Below are 18541 nucleotides of genomic sequence, written 5' to 3' on the forward strand. Positions count from 1 at the left end.
CCCTATGCAAGGCCACAATTCCTTAACAGCTCATACGCTGCATTCTCAGAACTTTCAGGGGCTGGTTCATTCCCTTCAGCGAATCCGGATGAGGAAGAGACACGCGGCCTGTTTTATCTGCATTCCCTTCTGAACCTAAACCCTCCACGCACAGTGCCATCTTACTCACTCCATCCTGAGTACCTGGCAAACAGCAAACACTCAATTATCAGATGCCAATCACTGTCTGAGTATCTACCAAACAGACCACGTTGTTAACGGTCCCAGAAGATGATCAGGAAGACACCTGCTCCCTGGCCTCACAGAACCTAGAATACATCACTCACACCCCAGCAGAGGGGGAGGGGGTCCCACTTCAGAGGACACCTGCCCTCTGAGGCGAGCCACCACGCTGGGGCCTTCCTGAAATTCTCCTGATGTTGCAAACCACGGATGAGACACTGCGTTCCAACCACGGATGACACGGTGCGGGCTGGACTCACCTTCTCTTCTTGCAACCGTTCCTCCACTTGCTTCGAAGCAACTTCGTGAGCTCTGAAGAGACTGATCGTGCTGGTCAGTTCTGGATCCAAAATGTTTCCATCTTCGTCTCTCACCACCAGGTCCAAATCAAGAATTCTAGGACGACAAGAAATCAGAACTTCACAGACACTGAGCCGCTGTTTAATTCTCTCGCATAACCTCAGCCCCAGCACTAGCAGGTGAAAGGTCACGCGAAGTCAAGGTCACTCCCTAGTACCAGGGGAGACAACCCAAAGAAGCCACTGTCTTTCACTCAAAAAGCATCACCTTGGGGGCATTTTAAAAAGAACTTTTCTGGGGCTGGTACCGTGGCGCCGGCATCCCATATGGGCGCTGGTTCTAGTCCCGCCTGCTCCTCTTCCCATCCAGCTCTCTGCTGTGGCCTAGGAAAGCAGTGGAAGATGGCCCAAGTCCTTGGACCCCTGCATCCATGTGGGAGACCTGGAAGAAGCTTCTGGCTCCTGGCTTCGGATCAGCACAGCTCCAGCCATTGCGGCCATTTAGGGAGTGAACCAGAAAATGGAAGACCTTTCTCTCTATTTCTCCCTCTGTCTGTATCTCTACCTCTCAAATAAATCAGTAAAATCTTCAAAAAACAAAGAACTTTTCCTCAATTTTTACTCCCACTGCAATCACTCACGTCGTCCTCCAATGAGAAACTGTTACAGTTCTACATGGCACAGTGAAATGTGTGATTACTGTGCGAATCAGGGACAGCTGGAAGCACACACTGTGTACACTCACACACAGACGCAGTCACACCCCCACACGCTCACACTCACACACACACACACACACACACAGGCCGGCCCCTGTGACACCATCCCTGGGCAGATGAGGGAGAGAAGCACGACCTGAGACACACCCAGCGCACAAGTCAGCTGGACACGGTCCGGCAAGGTGCCCACGGGGTTTTCCCTATCCCTGGGTCCTCTCTCATCCCTCCACGAGAGGCCACTGGGACAATCTTCAGTGAAGACGTTCCCGGTGTCTGGACACGGAACATATGGACGGCATCCACGCTAACGTTAGGCAACTTCCTGGCCAGCTGGCTAGACACGGTAGCCCACTTAAAACACGGCAACAGCTGCCTGCTGAGTCCGTGCCGCCCGTGTCTGGGAGCCGTTCCTGGCGACACCCTCTCTGCGTCCCCAGATCCAACACGCGGTCAGGTGGTTTCTATTCTAGAGAATGAACACAGGCAGTGTTGCAACAAAAGGCATCGATGACCTGCAGCAAGGACCCACAGGCGCCCAGCGCCCCACCGAGGGGGCGAGCCCCCTGCTGCTCCCCAGGCCCTGGACGCTGGGATGTCTGACCGCAGGCCAAGAGAAAGGCTTTTGAAGGAATGACACGTGCGGTTAGAGGATGACGGCACGAGCGGAAACAGAAAGGTCATGTGCCCAGCTGCCCTGTGCCAGAGGAACCGCAGCCTTCCCCTGCGGTCACAGGGACGGTCCACAGGCCAGGCCACGGCTCAGACGGCCTCCGTGTGGGCCTGGGCCGGGAAGCCGGCACCTCTGGGGTGGCAGTCCTCAACAGCTCATCCTTTCCTTTTCGTACCTGTGCCACCATTCCCCTGAGGGGACATGGGTCCCACTGGGCCTGCCAGCATCAAGAGGGGACACGGCAGAGGCTCGGTGCCCTGCAGGAAACCAGCTCCCATGGTGCAAGGTTGCAGGTGGAGCACCTCTCACTCCCTCCTAAACACCCAGCCGGGCACCTGTGCCAGTGTGGGTGGGGTCAATACGGCTATGGGCAGGGTCAGTGCTGTGTGGGTGTCACTGCACGTCCCTGGCATGAGGAAGGCCAGCCAGGTCCTGGGGACACACAGGATGACGCTCTGCCAAGGAACACTGAGACATACGCCCTGTGCCAGCCTGCTGGGGACACTGTGCCGTGTGACCCCACCTCCGCCCCATCAGGAGATCTGACCCCTCACCTACCAAAGAAGAGACCTACGCTCAGAGAAGTTTAGGATCCTGCCCAACACCTAACATCTACAACAGCCCCGAGCCCGGGCTCGGTGTCAGAACCGTGTCATGGCCCACTCTCCCCCACATGACACACGCAAACCGTCCCACCCGGTGGCCCATCACAGCGAGCCACCTGCAGGCCACTCTCAGCAGTGAGTGCCCAGCTGGTCTGTATTAGGAAGCTGCCTTGCTCAACGCAGTCACACACGCCACTGGGACCACCTCCACGGAGCCCTCCAGGACCCAAGGGGAGGGGGGACTCAGAACCTGCGGGCAGGCTCTGCACGCGTCTGTGCGTCATTCTCTTTGGGGGAAGGGGGCGTCGATCTGAGTCTGTGTCCGGCATGTGTACCTGGGGTGTCTGTGGGTCAGTCTATGTGTCTCTGTAAGTCTGTCCATGTCTCTGTGTCCACGTATGACTGTGTATGTCTGTGCTGTGTGTTTGTGCCTTATGTGTACACTTGTATCTGTGTACATGTGTCTAGGTTGTATACGTGCATGTGTGTGTCCATGTCTCTGTGTGTGCATGTGTGTACATGTGTGTGTATTTTGTATGTGCATTTTCCTAGGGACATGTTCCATGACCTTCACCACCCCTCCAATCAGCTTTAGAATTTTTTTTTTTTTTTTGACAGGCAGAGTGGACAGTGAGAGAGACAGAAAGAAAGGTCTTCCTTTGCCGTTGGTTCACCCTCCAATGCCCGTCGCGGCCGGCGCACCGCACTGATGGCAGGAGCCAGGTGCTTCTCCTGGTCTCCCATGGGGTGCAGGGCCCAAGCACTTGGGCCATCCTCCACTGCACTCCCTGGCCATAGCAGAGAGCTGGCCTGGAAGAGGGGCAACCGGGACAGAATCCGGTGCCCTGACCGGGACTAGAACCCGGTGTGCTGGCGCCGCAGGCGGAAGATTAGCCTAGTGAGCCGCAGTGCCAGCCAGCTTTAGAATTAAAACAAAGCAAGAACACATAAATAAAGACTGAAAAGGATGCAAACATTGTATCCTTATGAAATCCGCCCATCTTAATAGCAAGCACTCAAACTCATTGCATTTTGCATCACTTTTTTGTGAAGGAGCCACAAGGAGGTCACGCACAGAGCAGCAGAGACCCCTGAAGACCCCTGGGCCCAAGCCCGGCTTAGTGAGAAATAATTTCATACCAGGTAGTAAATCACATTTGGAAACACTTCGTTCCTTACCTAAGTTATGCCATGACATAATGTAAGTAGGCAAATTCCTGCAGCCAAACCCAGCAGGAAGTCTCCGAATGTGAATTCAAAATATAACCCTCCTTAGAAATAAAAATCCAAGGGGCCAGGGCTGGGGCTCAGCGGTTAAGCTGCCGTCTGCAGTGGTGGCATCCTGACTGCAGTCTCAGCTGCTCCACTTCCCATCCAGGTCCCTGCTAATGTGCCCAGGAAAGCCAAGGAAGTTGGCCCAAGTGCATGGTCCCCTGCCCCCACATGGGAGACCTGGATGAAGCTCCTGGCTCCTGGGGCCTGGCCCAGCCATGGCTGTTGTGGCCATTTGGGGAGTGAATCAGCAGATGGAAAATCTCTGTCTTTCCCTCTCTCTGTAATTCATTCAAATAAACAATCTTTAAAAAACCAAAGAAAGAAAGAAAATCCACACACAAAGTTCGACTGTTGCAAGAAGGCGGTCTTGGAACAAACACATCTAGCATCGCGTGCCCAGAAGTGTGCCCTTCATCCAAACTCCTTGTCCTGCAGCAGTAATCCAGGCCCTGCCGCTTGTTCCTGCGGTTGCTCTAAGAAACCTTCTGCACTGAAAATGTGAAGTTTCTAGGAAACAGGATCACGGATACTCCTGCTTTTCCAGGAGGTTGCTCGTCAGCTCCCTCCACCCGAGCGGCTGGTGCAGGCGTCTTCCCCTCTTGATGCCCACACTGCTGTGTAAAATGAGGGCTCTGGAGCCAGCAGCTTTGCGGTCTGCTGTCCAGCGAGGTCTAACTCCATTTTTACAAGCCGAGGTTTCCAGCCAGCGTCCCAGACGTCACAGATCAGGTTCCTAAGGAGCAGCTCCGAGGATTCTGTGTTTCGAAACTTCTCTGAGTGAGTTCAGTGTTGAAGACATTTGCAAACCATGTGATTGGGTAATTTTTAATACAGTAGAGCTCTGATTCGCATAAATAACCAAACAGCAGCCATGCAGAACAGGACATGAGCTCATGTGGATAAAGAGGCCTGTTGGAGGCCGGCGTAGTGGCACTCCGGTTAAGATGCCAGAATCCCACATGGGCACAGATTTGTGTCCTGGTTGCTCAACTTCCAATCCAGCTCCCTGCGTATGGCCTGGGAAAGCAGCGGGAGACGACCCAATGTTTGAGCCCCTGCACCTTCGTGGAAGATCTGGGTGAAGCTCCTGGCTCCTGGCTTTGGCCTGGCCCAGCCCTGGCTGTTGCGGCCATCTGGGGAGTGAACCAGCAGATAGAAGATTGATCGATCGATCGATCGATCGATCTCTCTCTCTCTCACCCCTCTATGTAACCCTAATTTTCAAATGAATAAAAAAAAGGAGAAGAAGAAGACCTAGGAGAATCAGGGTCCGAGCACCCTGTTCCTCGCAGCGTCAGGAACCACTTGCGGCTCTGCAGCAGAGCGCACGCTGTCACGAAAGGTGCTGGAGCAGGCCTGGGCGGAGGCCTGCAGCAGATGGAGACGTCTGCGGAGACCACTCTGTGGCGCAACTGAACTTGCATTTAGCAGCGCTGTGTTTCTGCTTGTCACGCCCAGCACGTCGGCCCTGGGACAAGCCGCACAGGGACCTGAAACACTGAAACACTTAGGGATCCCAAAGAAACCACAACAGCGGCAAGCCGCCACTGGGAGCAGAAAGCAGGGGACCCTCGTGGAGGGGACCGCTGTGGTGTCCCGGCTGGGACGGTCGGCACGCCAGGCCAGCCTGCCCCGGCCTCGCGGCCCTAGCACGAGCAGCACAAAGGAGAGACGAGCGTAGAGCATGAGTCAGGCAATGCCCCTGATGTTCCTGATCCAACATCCTTTTCAAAATGAAAACCAAGCCCTTACTTGGATGTTAGGAATCCTGCCTTCTGATACAACCTGATTTTGCGGTCCTAAGGGCTCAGGGTAATGTCATTATATCGGATAACGTAAGCACGAAATCATCTTTTAAATAATCAACAAACCTGTTTCCATAATCAATTTTGGCCGTGACCTTCTTCTTGAGTTCTTTGAGCTCGTCCTGGGGCAGAGTTCCGGAAAGAATCTGGGATCGCCACTCGATGAGGTCATAGATCATGTGTCGCACACTTCGAAACATCTCCCTGTTATCTTGCTAGATGGGGGCGAGGAGGGGGAAGCCAACTGTGAGGTTTTGGGTTTCAAACAGCACCGTGGAGGTCATATCAACACACGTAACACGTGCAGCACATGCACTGTGTCATGGGATTTCACTAGCATCAAAGCAAGGTGTTTGCAGCACCCATCGGTACACATTTTGGGGAGGGTGGTTCCTGGAAGACACTAAAATATTAGAAGAAGGAAAAAGCAATATACTATCCCCGAGGCTCCACCCACCCACATAAGAGCACTGGAAGGGGAATCAAGAAATCGACCCCGGCAGGAGCTGAGTGGACCTCGGGCACCACGTGCGTCTCTGAGTTCTGAGCCACCCTCACAGCTCCCTCAGCTTTTCTGAACCTGAGATCTGAATCCCTGCTCCCCGCTGCAGACGTCAGGAACCCTGCATCCTGGCCCTTCTCGACACCCTGAGAAAGAAAAGGAGCCCTGAACCCCACAGCTCACACAGAGACCCGCCGCGAGAGGCCAGCCTCCATGCACAGGCAACGGGGGCTCCCGTGCAAATCAGACAACATCTACACCTGGAGCATTTGTCTGTATCCAGCAGGGCTGATGCTCGAAAGGAAAATCAGTTTTACAAGTGCAGAGTCCAGTTAACCACGGGAAAGTCCCTGAGTAGTTCTTTCAACAAGAAATGCAGCTGGAGCCTAATCTGGTGAAAACTTAACATTGTGGCACCTTTAGAAAGTGAAAAGGTGACTGGTGGTATTTCTTTAAAATAATTCCCCTCTACATACCTGAGTCTAGTACTTGACTTAATTCTAGAAGCTTCTAAGATCCCCACCACCCACCCATCACACAGCACCCTAATAAGCACTTTTACATCCCATGAGCTATTCTTTATAACATTATCCTGATTTTAATGACTTCCATGAAAACTAAATAGCCAGGGCTGGCACTGTGGCACAGCGGGTTAAGCCACCGCTTCCAGCACTGTCACTTCTGGTCACAGCGCCAATACCAGTCCCACCTGCTCTGTTTCCAGTCCAGCTCCTTGCTAATGCGGGAGACACAGATGGAGTTCCAGGCTCCTGGTTCGACCTGGCCCAGCTCAGGCCACGGTGACCATTTGGGTAGACTAAACCATATTTTGGTAAATTGTCTATAACCACAGAACAGAGCAAAAAAATCAAATCAAATATGACACCCATTTTCGGCTTGACTCGGCTTCGCACAAATCCAACCAGAAGCCCATCAGAGGCAAAGTGCAGCTGCGTAAAAGGACCGGGGTGACCATGAGCAGTGCCTACGCCAGGGCTGTGGCGAAAACCGAGTCCACTGACATATTAGTCAGCATCAACTCCAGTTTGTTTTGTTGCCGTATTTTCGTTTAAAAATTGCTAAGTTGAACACGAAACACCGACTTCAAAATTGCTCGGATTTACACAAAACATTCATGGCTAACTTTGCGCTTTTAGGTTTCTGAGTACATTTGATGAACAATTACTGCAACCGCTTATTACTGTGCATTTATAGGAAACCACTGTATAATCAAAAACAACAGCGAGCAGCTGTGGGGCTGTAGGAAGTCTTCTATGCTCCCGAGAAATTAACACCCCGACTTCCTTCCCGGGCCCTTGCCTGCTGATAATAACATTAGCATATGAGAAATCAACACTCTGACTAGAAATACCGGCTTAACAAAAGGTAATCTTCAGCAAATATGAATTTATGTGCGAAGAAATGTCCTGGGGGAATAGGAAATGGAAGCTGTCAGAGCTTCAACCTCGCCGCATTAATAAGGCTTCTTCCGCGATCAGGAGCACCGGACAAGTGCACACGAAGCCAGAATGTAAAAGACGTCCCCGGCCCTGTTGCAATCACAGTGAAACCGAGGAGCTGGGCAGGCTCCCCTATAGAAGAGGCACTGCCAGAAGTCACATAGGCAAAAATATACGAACAAACAAATAAACAGCGACCATCGTGCAGCGCATCCAACTAAGCAGCACCGAGTCCTGTGTCAGAGCAGATTTCGGTGCCACCATCAAAACATCACTGCTTAGGTGACATCGGTGTGGACAGATGCCGGCACCCGCCTTCCAGCAACCGCACTTCCGTGCCTTATACAAGGCCAGGCAGACCCCACGGCCCCTTCCTTTACTGCCTACCTCGCTACAGTGAGCACAGCGAAACCCCGACTAAGGCAGGTCGAAGGGCACAGGGAGCCCAAGAGAGGCCTGATTAACAATGCTGCTGTCTCTGCCCTCCCAGGCCTGTGTCCTAGAAGTTCTGCTGTTCGGGAGGAAAAGCCCAGCTCGGCTGGACACCACCATGCCGGAGCTAGAAGCCCTCACCACATAGAGCTGCCTCCAGATGGTGGACCACTCGCGGAGCGTCGTGGTGACTTCCTGAATGAGGGGGAGGTCTCCCGGGATGACCGTCTCATGTTGCCTGGAAGGAAGAAGGAGAAAAACGCCGCTGAGCCCGCGGCTCCGAGGTGTGCTGCACCTGCTAAGTCCCACAGGTAGGCCATACAGTTCCCTATTTAGGAAAGAATATTTTCGAGTGAGATTGCGTTCATGCGTATCAACAGACACATCTGTGCAGGACCAGCGATCTTTGCAGAGAGTGAGTGCGGCCACGCCTCAGCCTGCGGGACGCATCACCCCAGTGTCGAGGGTCAGACGCGGGAGGAGAACGACACCCTGCGCGAGCCTCAGGACGTCAAGGTCTGCAGGGAGAGTGTATCTGCCATGGGTGCACCCATCACTCCTACACGAGCCATAAATTACGGCCCATCTGTGAGGCACTGAAACGCACGTCTGGGTTCAGGTTATTTGTACATTTCCATCAAGCACAGAACCCGCTCTGTGGTGCAGTTACCCCTGATGAAACGTGCATGAGGTCACAGCTTTCCGATGTCTGTGAATTCTCGATCCGATCCCAAGATCCCGACCCTGAATGTCCTCTTACCCTCCTCCCTGCACCCCAAAAGGGTGACCCCGGACTACATCTCGGCTACATGTCATCTACTTGGGCCTGGATTTGATCAAATCACCCACTGTTTTCTGGGCAGTCCTCTGGCTCAGGCACTTTGCAAAATGTAACCGTTCTTTGTGACACGGGGCGAGACTGAATCTGCGGCTTTTCTCCTTAGATTACCAGGCCCCAGAGATCTACCATGTGGCTAGCATGCAATGAAAGGTGCAGGTGCTCTGAGCTAAGTTCCCCCCACAGCTCTGCATTTGCACGGGGCCTGGGTCTAGGTGAGGGCCCCTGACTATGGATCACAACAGGAGGTCAGGCCTGCAGCGATGCATGGATGGTGGGACTTCCAGACCCAGAGACCAAAAGAAACTCGTTCTCTCCAGAGGGCCTGGAACCAGGTATCTGAGGGGGGTGTGTGCAATACCTCCCCCAGAAATGCCGTCCAGAATCACCCTCTGATGGGACATCAGCAGGGCCCAGCCGGGGACAGTTTCCCAGCGTGGACACTGATGGACACACGGGCTGTTCCATCCGCGCAGAGCCAGCAGGGAGAAAGGCCTCGGCACTGGCGGGAAGACAGCCATCGGCACGAGCCGTTCTCTCTGGACCCCGAGCTGCGCAGTGAGCGTGGCAGCTGCTTCCCACCCGCTTTCAGAGGCCTGGCTGATGTCGCCAGCGGAGAGGGACCCCACGCACCCGCCACACCCTGCTCTCCAGTCTGGTTCCTTCTCGCTTCCCTCCCTTTGGAAGCCCTGATCTGTCCCTTGGTCTAAGGTGCCTCCTGGCATGCAGGTCCCTGGTCTCGCCTTACCTGCCAGGGACCAGGACTCTACACCCCCGACAAGGCCTGGCTGGGGGGGCTGTGGAAAGGACCCAGGGAAGAGGGTCCCTGGCAGAGCCCTGTAGCAGTGAAAGGGACACAGAGAGCTGAGCGGGCAGATGTCGGTCCCCGCTGGGCGGAAGGCCCAGGACAAGGAGACCTTCTGCACGTCACGGGGACTGCAGGAGAAGGCAATGTGCTGGCCCAGCACTGTGGCATTGAGGCTTCAGCTGCTGCCTGCAGGGCCAGCAGCCCATGTGGACACTGCCACGTCCCGGCTGCTCCACTTCCGATCCAGCTCCCTGCTAGTGCTCCTGGGAAGGCAGAGGAGAATGGCCCAAGTGCTTGGGCCTCTGCACCCATGTGGGAGACCTGGAGGAGGCGCCTGGCTTCAGCCTGGCCCAGCCCTAGCTTTTGCCACCATTTGGGGAGTGAACCAGTAAATGGAAGACCTCTCTCTGTGTCTCTCCCACTCTCTCTCTAACTCTGCCTTTCAAATAAATAAATAAACCTTTAAAAAAAAAAAAAAAGGAGCAATGTGTTATGGACTTGAAAACTGCAGAGAGTAGATTTTAAATGTTCTCACTGCAGATAAATGATAACTTTGGGAAGTGATGCATATATACATACATATACATATTTAATAGCTTGATTTAGTCATTCTGAAATGTATACATGCTTCAAGACATGTTCTACAATATTTGTCCATTAAAAATAATACTTTTTGGCCGGCGCCGCGGCTCACGAGGCTAATCCTCCACCTTGCGGCCCCGGCACACCGGGTTCTAGTCCCGGTTGGGGCGCCGGATTCTGTCCCGGTTGCCCCTCTTCCAGGCCAGCTCTCTGCTGTGGCCAGGGAGTGCAGTGGAGGATGGCCCAGGTGCTTGGGCCCTGCACCCCATGGGAGACCAGGAGAAGCACCTGTCTCCTGCCATCAGATCAGCTCGGTGCGCCGGCCACAGCACGCCGGCCGCAGTGGCCATTGGAGGGTGAACCAACGGCAAAGGAAGACCTTTCTCTCTGTCTCTCTCTCTCTCACTGTCCACTCTGCCTGTCAAAAAAAAAATAATAATAATAATAAAAAAAAATACTTTTTTAAAATGATGACGAATGAGACAGAGCAGACACTCAGCCAACAGAGGTGACTCTCACTAGCAACCTCACTCTGTGTTGTCAAGCGAGACACCAGGATCAAGTCAGGGCCGGAGGTCTCAATGCCATGGAGAGGGAACGGCTGAAGGTGTGAGAGCAACAGAGGCCACACAGCAGGGTGTGCAAAAGAGGGATCAGGTCGGGGCTGGCACTACAGCATAGCAGGTAAGTGATGCCAGCATCCCACATGGGCACGGGATGGCCCAAGTGTTTGGGCCCCTGCCATCCATGTGGGAGACCCAGAAGAGACTCCTGGCTTTGGGGACTGAACCAGTTGATGGAACATGTCTCTCTTTGTAACTCTTTCAAATAAATAAATAAATCTTGGAAAAAAAAAAGGCAGGATCAAGACAGAGGAGAAAGGCAGCAACGAGAGCGGGAGGAGAGCAGACAGGGGAGGGCTGGGCAGCACCCAGGGTGACACAGGAAGACGGGCGAGGAGCTCGAGTGCAGGGAGGCCAGCGAGGGCCCCGGCCGCAGCCCAGCCGTGGAAGGGGAACGCGGAGAAGACACCGCGCGTCTGGAGACAAGGCCACCGGCCGCACGTCAGGAATGGGAACTGCTTTGGTTACGGGGACAAAGGTACAACACGAGTGGCAACAGGCACACAGGAATAATTTGGGGTGTCTGAGAGCGAGAGTAGGGCAGTGCCCAGGGAGGAGGAGGAGACGGAGTGGGAGAGACCCCGACAAAAAGCGGTGCTGCAAGCTGGAAACACATTCCAGGAGAGAAGACCTAGGAGAGAGATGGGAAAATGAACTCAGAGGGCAGACAGGCAGCCGGGGTGGGGCTCCGCGGTGCAGGGGCAGCGGCAGGAGGGAGGGTGAGGCCGGCAGCTCTGGGAGAGAGAAGGGCTGGGACACCTGCCAGGCCTGCAGGCAGCAGGAGGGGCGATGAAGGTGGGGACCACTCACGGAACCCAACACATGAGCAAGGAAACAGCGCTGGTCCCTGCCCCACGTCAGGGCACGGGGGGCAGCAGCAGGGACCCGCGTGTCTGCCGTCTGGCTGGGCGGCTATGGCGCCGCTGACTCAACCAAAATAATCTCCACTCGCTTCCTTGTTGTGCCTCGTAACTACCTTCTCACGTCTTTTCCTTCTGCACACAGCAAAGTGCTGTTAAAAACGACTGATCATGGACAATCCGACCTGCATAAGGACTCCGAGAGACAGGTGTAAAGGCATTAAATGCATCCGTCCTGCAGTTAGCCCCACAACAGGATAAAAGCTTCGAAACTTTTTCTTTTCCTTAAGACTTTGCATACAAAACATTGTATCTGTCTAAAAAAAACCCACATTGCAGGTCATCAGCGTTCATGCCTTGAAATTATTTGTTTTAATTATGCATCATAGAACGACAGCCTGAACAGGCCTTTTCATATGTTAAAAGTACAGTGCTTGCAAAGGCAATGTTGTAATCAGCCAGAGATGTCATTATGCATAATCATATGATTAGTAATTTTATAATTTACATATTTAACTGAGTGTGAAGATGTAGCAGAGACAAAAAAAGGAAACACTTTACTGCTCCTTCTTCCAGGTTCACACCTGGCTATTCATCAGCTGCTCCTGCCTAAGGGTTCCCATGCTACATGCCGGTTTAATGATCTTACACATCAGTTTTAGGACCTCCAGGAAAAACACATCACCATCAGACAAAACCTAAGTTCACACCTGTCCCAACTTAACAACTGCTACTTCCCACTGAACTCCATGTGTATCCACAGCCTATGGAAGCTTCCAGAAAAAACAACAGGCTTGGGGGCCAGTGCTGTGGCATAGCAGGTGAAGCTGTCGCCTGCAGCGCCAGCATCCCACATGGGCGCTGGTTTGGGTTCTGGCTGTTCCACTTCCCATCCAGCTCTCTGCTGTGGCCTGGGAGGGTAGTGGAGGATGGCCCAGGTCCTTGGGCCCCTGCACTGCGTGGGAGACCCAGAAGAAACTCCTGGCTCCTGGCTTTGGATTGGTGCAGCTCCAGCTGTTGCAGCCAATTGGGGAGTGGACCAGCAGATGGAGGACCTCTCTCTGTCTCTCTCTCTTTCTCTGCCTCTCCTTCTCTCTGTGTAACTCTTTCAAATGAATAAATAAATATTAAAAAAATAAATAAAAATAAAGGACATTAAAGGAAGAAATAGCACTCACTTAAAAAAAAAAAAACGGACGTGGAGCTGGGACGCAGGGCAGGGTGGGGGCGTGGGTCTCTGGCACAGGGGAGGGTGGGAGGGTCTTACAGAGGCAGCACACAGCACCAAAGCCAATGTTTTCCAAAACTGAACTCGGGACCAAGGAAAACAACCTCGGACTCTTGAGGTCAAAGCCACGCTATGCACTATTCCGACTCACAAGTCACCCATCTCTCCCCAAAGACCCATCCATTCAGTCATTCAAGTCCACGGTCATTAACCCCAGGACCACCAAGCAGACAAGAGAGCACCAAGGCCATACAAGACTTACCCTTTTCCTTCAACTATCGCTTCTTTAAGATGAATATACGAAGCAGGAAATATACCCTTGGTGGGGGTGGAGAAAAGAAAAGACAGTCATTTTTATTATCAACATGCCGAGTGGCAGCAAATCAAACAAGTGCCCCCAAAACATGGGGCAGAGCAGGCTGGATCACTGTTAGCTTTGCAAGCCTCACATCATGCCTCACACACATCAAATGTCACTGCTGTCAACTCAACAGTCGAGGGATGTGCTGGGAGAGAACAGACCACACACCTCCAGAAGGGGCAGGAAGCTCCTGGTCTCCGCAAGCCACACCTGCTTCCACTGCTGAGCAAGACGCAGGCAGACCAGAGCCCCCCCAACGCCTCAGAAATAACTCTGGACGGAGGACTAACAGGTTCCCCTTTCAAAACGGCGAGACTGTCTCTGAAAGTCGGTTTCACCCAGCAGTCATCACCTATGCACTGACCACCTACCTGGACCCACAGGGGCTCTCCCAGAAATCTCGGGGGGGGGGGGGGGGGCAACTGATAAAATATGGGAAAATGGGTTGAATTCTGCCCAAACAGCACAACTTTTGAGGCCACAGTAGCCCAGATTGATATAATCTATACCTGCAAAGTGATGCACACCGGACCCCACAAACACCTGCCCACAGGAGAGCAGCAGCGGGCACGGCCGTGAGGAGCCTGCGGGAGCTGCAGCCAGAGCTGTGGTCCTGGAGTGGCCCCTCGGCGTGGCGGTTAGGCCGCTGCTTGGGATGCCCGGATCCCACATCTCGGTGCTACTCCGCTCCCGCTCCCGCTCCCGCTCCCGCTCCCGGCTAATGCATCCTGGGAGGCAGCAGGTGAGGACCTAGTACCTGTGTCCCCGCCGCCCACGAGGAGACCAGGGTAACGTTCTCAGCTCCTGGCTCTGGCCTGGCCCCGCTCTGCCCACTGAAGGCATCTGGGAAGTGAACCAGGAGATAGGAGGTTTCTCTCTCCCCCACTTCTCCTCTCTAAAGAAAGTTATTTTTTTAAAAAATGCTTCTTAGGGGTTGTGGTGCTGCTTCCTGAACAGGTCAAATGGCCCCCTTACTGCAGGGAAGCCATGACAAGCACAGGAGAGGCACAGAAGGGGCCCTGGGACTGGGACCCTGGCACAGCACAAGGCAGTGTGACACTCAATGCCTGCAGCAGAGACCCACGGAGCAGCACACGGAGCAGCACCCCTGCAGCCCAGGACCCAGGAGCCTCGGACTGGGCTCCCCTGGCTTCTGGTCCCAAAGGGGCCACACCGGAGACCCAAAGAGCCAAGCACGCCTTCAGAAGGGCTGCGGGGTCTAGCAGGTACCCCCAAGTCCCAACCCACCCGCCTCCCAGCAGAAAGGCCCCGTTTCACAGAGAGGCAGGAGGGGAGAAGTCAAGCGACGAAGAGGACAGCTCTGGGATGCTCTGCTCAGGTGCCAGTTCCCTGGGGCACCTCCGAATCTCACCGTGGGTTCCAAGTGCACAGGGGCAGCACAGGTGTGTGCTCAGATGGGGGGAGGGGGAGCCTGCAGACATGACCTCCCGATCTCAGCAAACCCCTAGTGAACCACAAAGCCTCGGGCACAGCGGCCGGAGCAGGCTGGACACAGGTGAGGTTCGTGATGAGCAGCTCTGCCTGGGGCCATTCCGAGCAGCCCAGGTCAGCTGCACCTGTGTGAAGGAGGCTTCCGGACATGGCGGGTCAGGACTCTCCGTCCTGCTCTGCTACTGCAGTGCAGGGGGCTGGGGGACAGGAGGGTGTGCTCGCAAAGCTGCAACTCCACAAGGCTTCAGTGTCCTCGTGTGCCAAGGGGAAGATGACCACACCCCTCCCCAGCTCCACCATGCCCGGGACTTGTCGTGTCCGTGCACCCAGTGCAGGGCAACGCACACCCCGGTTCAGGGAGGCTCTCGGGGGAGGGAAACCAAAATCCAAATCAAGGCAGCACCCAGGAAGGCAAACAGCACGGCTGCAGCTCGGCCCCGTTCAGGAGCTGGGGTGGGGAGGCTGTCATTCCAGGATCCTGAGCTCTTTGGGACCCAACTGTGGCCTCCCCAGGTGAAGCTCGATGTTTCCAGAATGTTCTCTGGGTTGCCAAAGGGGAAATGAGCATGCAAATAGAACTTGCTTGTAGAAATCAAGTCCACCAACCTCCTATTCACAATCTCTTGCCCAAACCTCAAGGTTGCAGGTCCCCCGATGTGGACGACTACAGCCCAGTCTGATCCAGGCAGGCCCCTTCCCAACAGTGCCTCCCACACTAGGACATGGATGTGACCGCCCACGGGGCCAACTGGGCCCTTCACAGGCCACGTGAGCCGACCGGCCCAGCCTGGCTCAGGCCCTGGGGAAGGCAGAGCAGGGAGGCCCCGGTGCCAGAGCCACAAGACTCTAGAAGCCTCATTAAAGGCTTCGGCCGCGGTCAGGAGTCCATCCCAACAGGAGATAATGAGAAGCAAATTTAAGACGCAGAAGTAAAATGAACCATCTGTCAAGCATAATTAGATATTAAAACGGGTGAGCTAACGTGGACTGCCTAGCCACAACCTAGAATGGAAGTGACTTCAAAATCCTGGCAACACAGGCCAGGGGCGTGTCCACCGCAGTGCCCCCGGGAAATGACAAGTCTCCGTTTCAGAAAGTCCCACAGACACACGTGCCAACTGCACTGGGAGAGCCCAAGTCAGCTGCAGCCGCGCAGAAAGTCCCAGAAAGGGGGATGAGCGGGCACGCGCTGGCAGACTCGTCTGTCATCAGGGACGAGGCCCCGAGGAGACTGAGAACATTCTCCCTGGAAGTCACTGAACCCGGAAGATTCCACCAGGCAGGAGCACAGGCCAGCGCACGTCACAACTCACCATTCACGCCACGACTTCCGCGTCCACGTACCGTGCGAAGAGATCAACTCGAAGCAGTTCACATTTGAACACGGATTTGTTTTTTAATTCACAGAAAGAGATATATAAGCAAAACACTGAACCCAATGAGATGGAATCGATTTAATGGAAGGACTTACCTTCTTAGACTTCCTCCTCAAGGTGTAACCTCTGTACCACCCTAAACAAAGGCAAAGTCGAGAGTCAGTACACGGGCTGACACGGGCCCACGCTCAGTACACGGCTGACACAGGCCCCGCGCTCAGTCCACGGCTGACACGGGCCCACACTCAGTCCACGGGCTGACCAGGCCCACGCTCAGTACACGGCTGACACGGGCTCTGCGCTCAGTCCATGGCTGACACGGGCCCCACGCTCAGTACACGGGCTGACAAGGGCCCCACGCTCAGTCCACGGCTGACCAGGCCCACGCTCAGTACACGGGCTGACACGGGCCCCACACTCAGTACCCGGGCTGACACGGGCCTCACGCTCAGTACACGGCTGACATGGGCCCCACGCTCAGTACACGGGCTGACACGGGCCCACGCTCAGTCCACGGCTGACCAGGCCCACGCTCAGTACACAGGCTGACACAGGCCCCACACTCAGTACCCAGGCTGACATGGGCCCCACGCTCAGTACACGGCTGACATGGGCCCCACGCTCAGTCCACGGCTGACACAGGCCCACGCTCAGTACACGGCTGACATGGGCCCCACACTCAGTACTCGGGCTGACATGGGCCCCACGCTCAGTCCACGGCTGACACGGGCCCCACGCTCAGTCCACGGCTGACACAGGCCCACGCTCAGTACACGGCTGACACGAGCCCCGTGCTCAGTACACGGCTGACACGAGCCCCGTGCTCAGTACATGGCTGACACAGGCCCATGCTCAGCACATGGCTGACACGGGCCCCACACTCAGTCCACAGCTGACACGGGCCCCACGCTCAGTCCACGGCTGACACGGGCCCACACTCAGTCCACGGGCTGACATGGGCCCATGCTCAGTACATGGACTGACACGGGCCCCCATGCTCAGTACACGGGCTGACACGGGCCCCACACTCAGTACATGGACCGACATGGGTCCCCAGCCACCCTCACAATCCGTACACGGGCTGACACAGGCCCTCAGCCATCCTCACACTCAGCACATTGACTGACACGGGCCCTCAGCCATCCTCACACTCAGCACATGGACTGACACGGGCCCCCAGCCACACTCAAACTCAGTACATGAGCTGACATGGGCCCCCAGCCGCCATCACAATCCGTACACGGGCTGACACGGGCCCCCAGCCACCCTCACGCTCAGCACACGGGCTGACACGGGCCCCCAGCCGCCCTCACGCTCAGCACACGGGCTGACACGGGCCCACAGCCGCCCTCACGCTCAGCACACGGGCTGACACGGGCCCACAGCCGCCCTCACGCTCAGCACACGGGCTGACACGGGCCCACAGCCGCCCTCACACTCAGCACACGGGCTGACACGGGCCCCCAGCCGCCCTCACGCTCAGCACATGGGCTGACACGGGCCCCCAGCCGCCCCTTCCTGCCACGGGGACCTCAGCGCGCTGCAGAAGCAGGGAAGTGTCTCTGTCACAGAAGCCGCAGCCCTAACACTGCGGGGTGCCTTGTGGGGGTCACACAGGGCATTCCAACCCTTGCCGGACATGTCTTGGTAGCCCAGGGCCTTCGCCACCCAGCCCTGCCCACGTGCCCCCCGGGCCCTCCCAAGCAGCCGTCTGAAGCTGAGAGACACACACCCCAACCGCATGGAGCAGGCGCTGGCAAAGCCGTCTCCTAAGTCTCCCTGGGCCTGCTGGGATGGGGTCGCTCCTGCTGCACAACCAAGAACTGCCCCAGACAGAAAACCTATTGAGGGCAAACTTCCTCCCCGGGTGGCCAAGCCTCACAGAGATTCAGTAGCAAACTCCACCCTGCACAGGAAGCTCTGGGCCCACTCACCACCTCGGGGCCTGGCCAGGACTCAACTTCCCATCCACCGGGTGGTGAGGGAGAGAGATCAGCATGGGCAGAGGGGAGACACAGAGCTGTCAGTGGGCAGTAACTGTGGGAGGGAAGAGGCCCTTCTGTGACTCGGGCCTGACCACAGCCTTGGCAGCTCCCAGCAGCCTGATGGGAGACTCATCCCTGCAAATGTCCTGGGGTCCACACCCGATGCCCCCATCACTGCGTGATGCACACAGCATCTTCTCATCCCAAACATCTGGGGTCTCTGGGCTTTTTATTATTATTATTACTTATTTTCATTCTACTAGAAATGCAGGAAAGCAGAGACAGACAAAAAGAGAGTGAGATTGTCCATCAGCTGGTCACTCCTCAAATGCCTGTGATAGCCAGGGCTGGGCCAGACTGAAGCCGGGAGCCCGGAATTCAATCTGGGTCTCCCAAGTGGGTGGCAGGAACCCAAGCACTGGAGCCATCATCTGCTGCC

The 18541-nt window shown here is 55.4% G+C and overlaps 1 protein-coding gene across 2 annotated transcripts in view; it reads right to left on the reverse strand.

Moving 5' to 3' along the window:
- Nucleotides 1-18541, reverse strand: part of DOCK1 (dedicator of cytokinesis 1) — a 494355-nt gene that overhangs the window by 416158 nt on the left and 59656 nt on the right. For both annotated transcript variants that reach the window (XM_051833503.2, XM_008274844.4), the window contains exons 3-7: nt 16213-16253; nt 13191-13246; nt 8131-8227; nt 5662-5810; nt 483-618 (exon numbers count right to left, since the gene is read on the reverse strand). In XM_051833503.2, coding sequence (XP_051689463.2) covers nt 483-618; nt 5662-5810; nt 8131-8227; nt 13191-13246; nt 16213-16253 — 479 coding nt within the window. The remainder of the gene's footprint in view (nt 1-482; nt 619-5661; nt 5811-8130; nt 8228-13190; nt 13247-16212; nt 16254-18541) is intronic.

This window comes from Oryctolagus cuniculus, chromosome 15 (genome assembly GCF_964237555.1).
Source record: "Oryctolagus cuniculus chromosome 15, mOryCun1.1, whole genome shotgun sequence".
NCBI lineage: Eukaryota > Metazoa > Chordata > Mammalia > Lagomorpha > Leporidae > Oryctolagus > Oryctolagus cuniculus.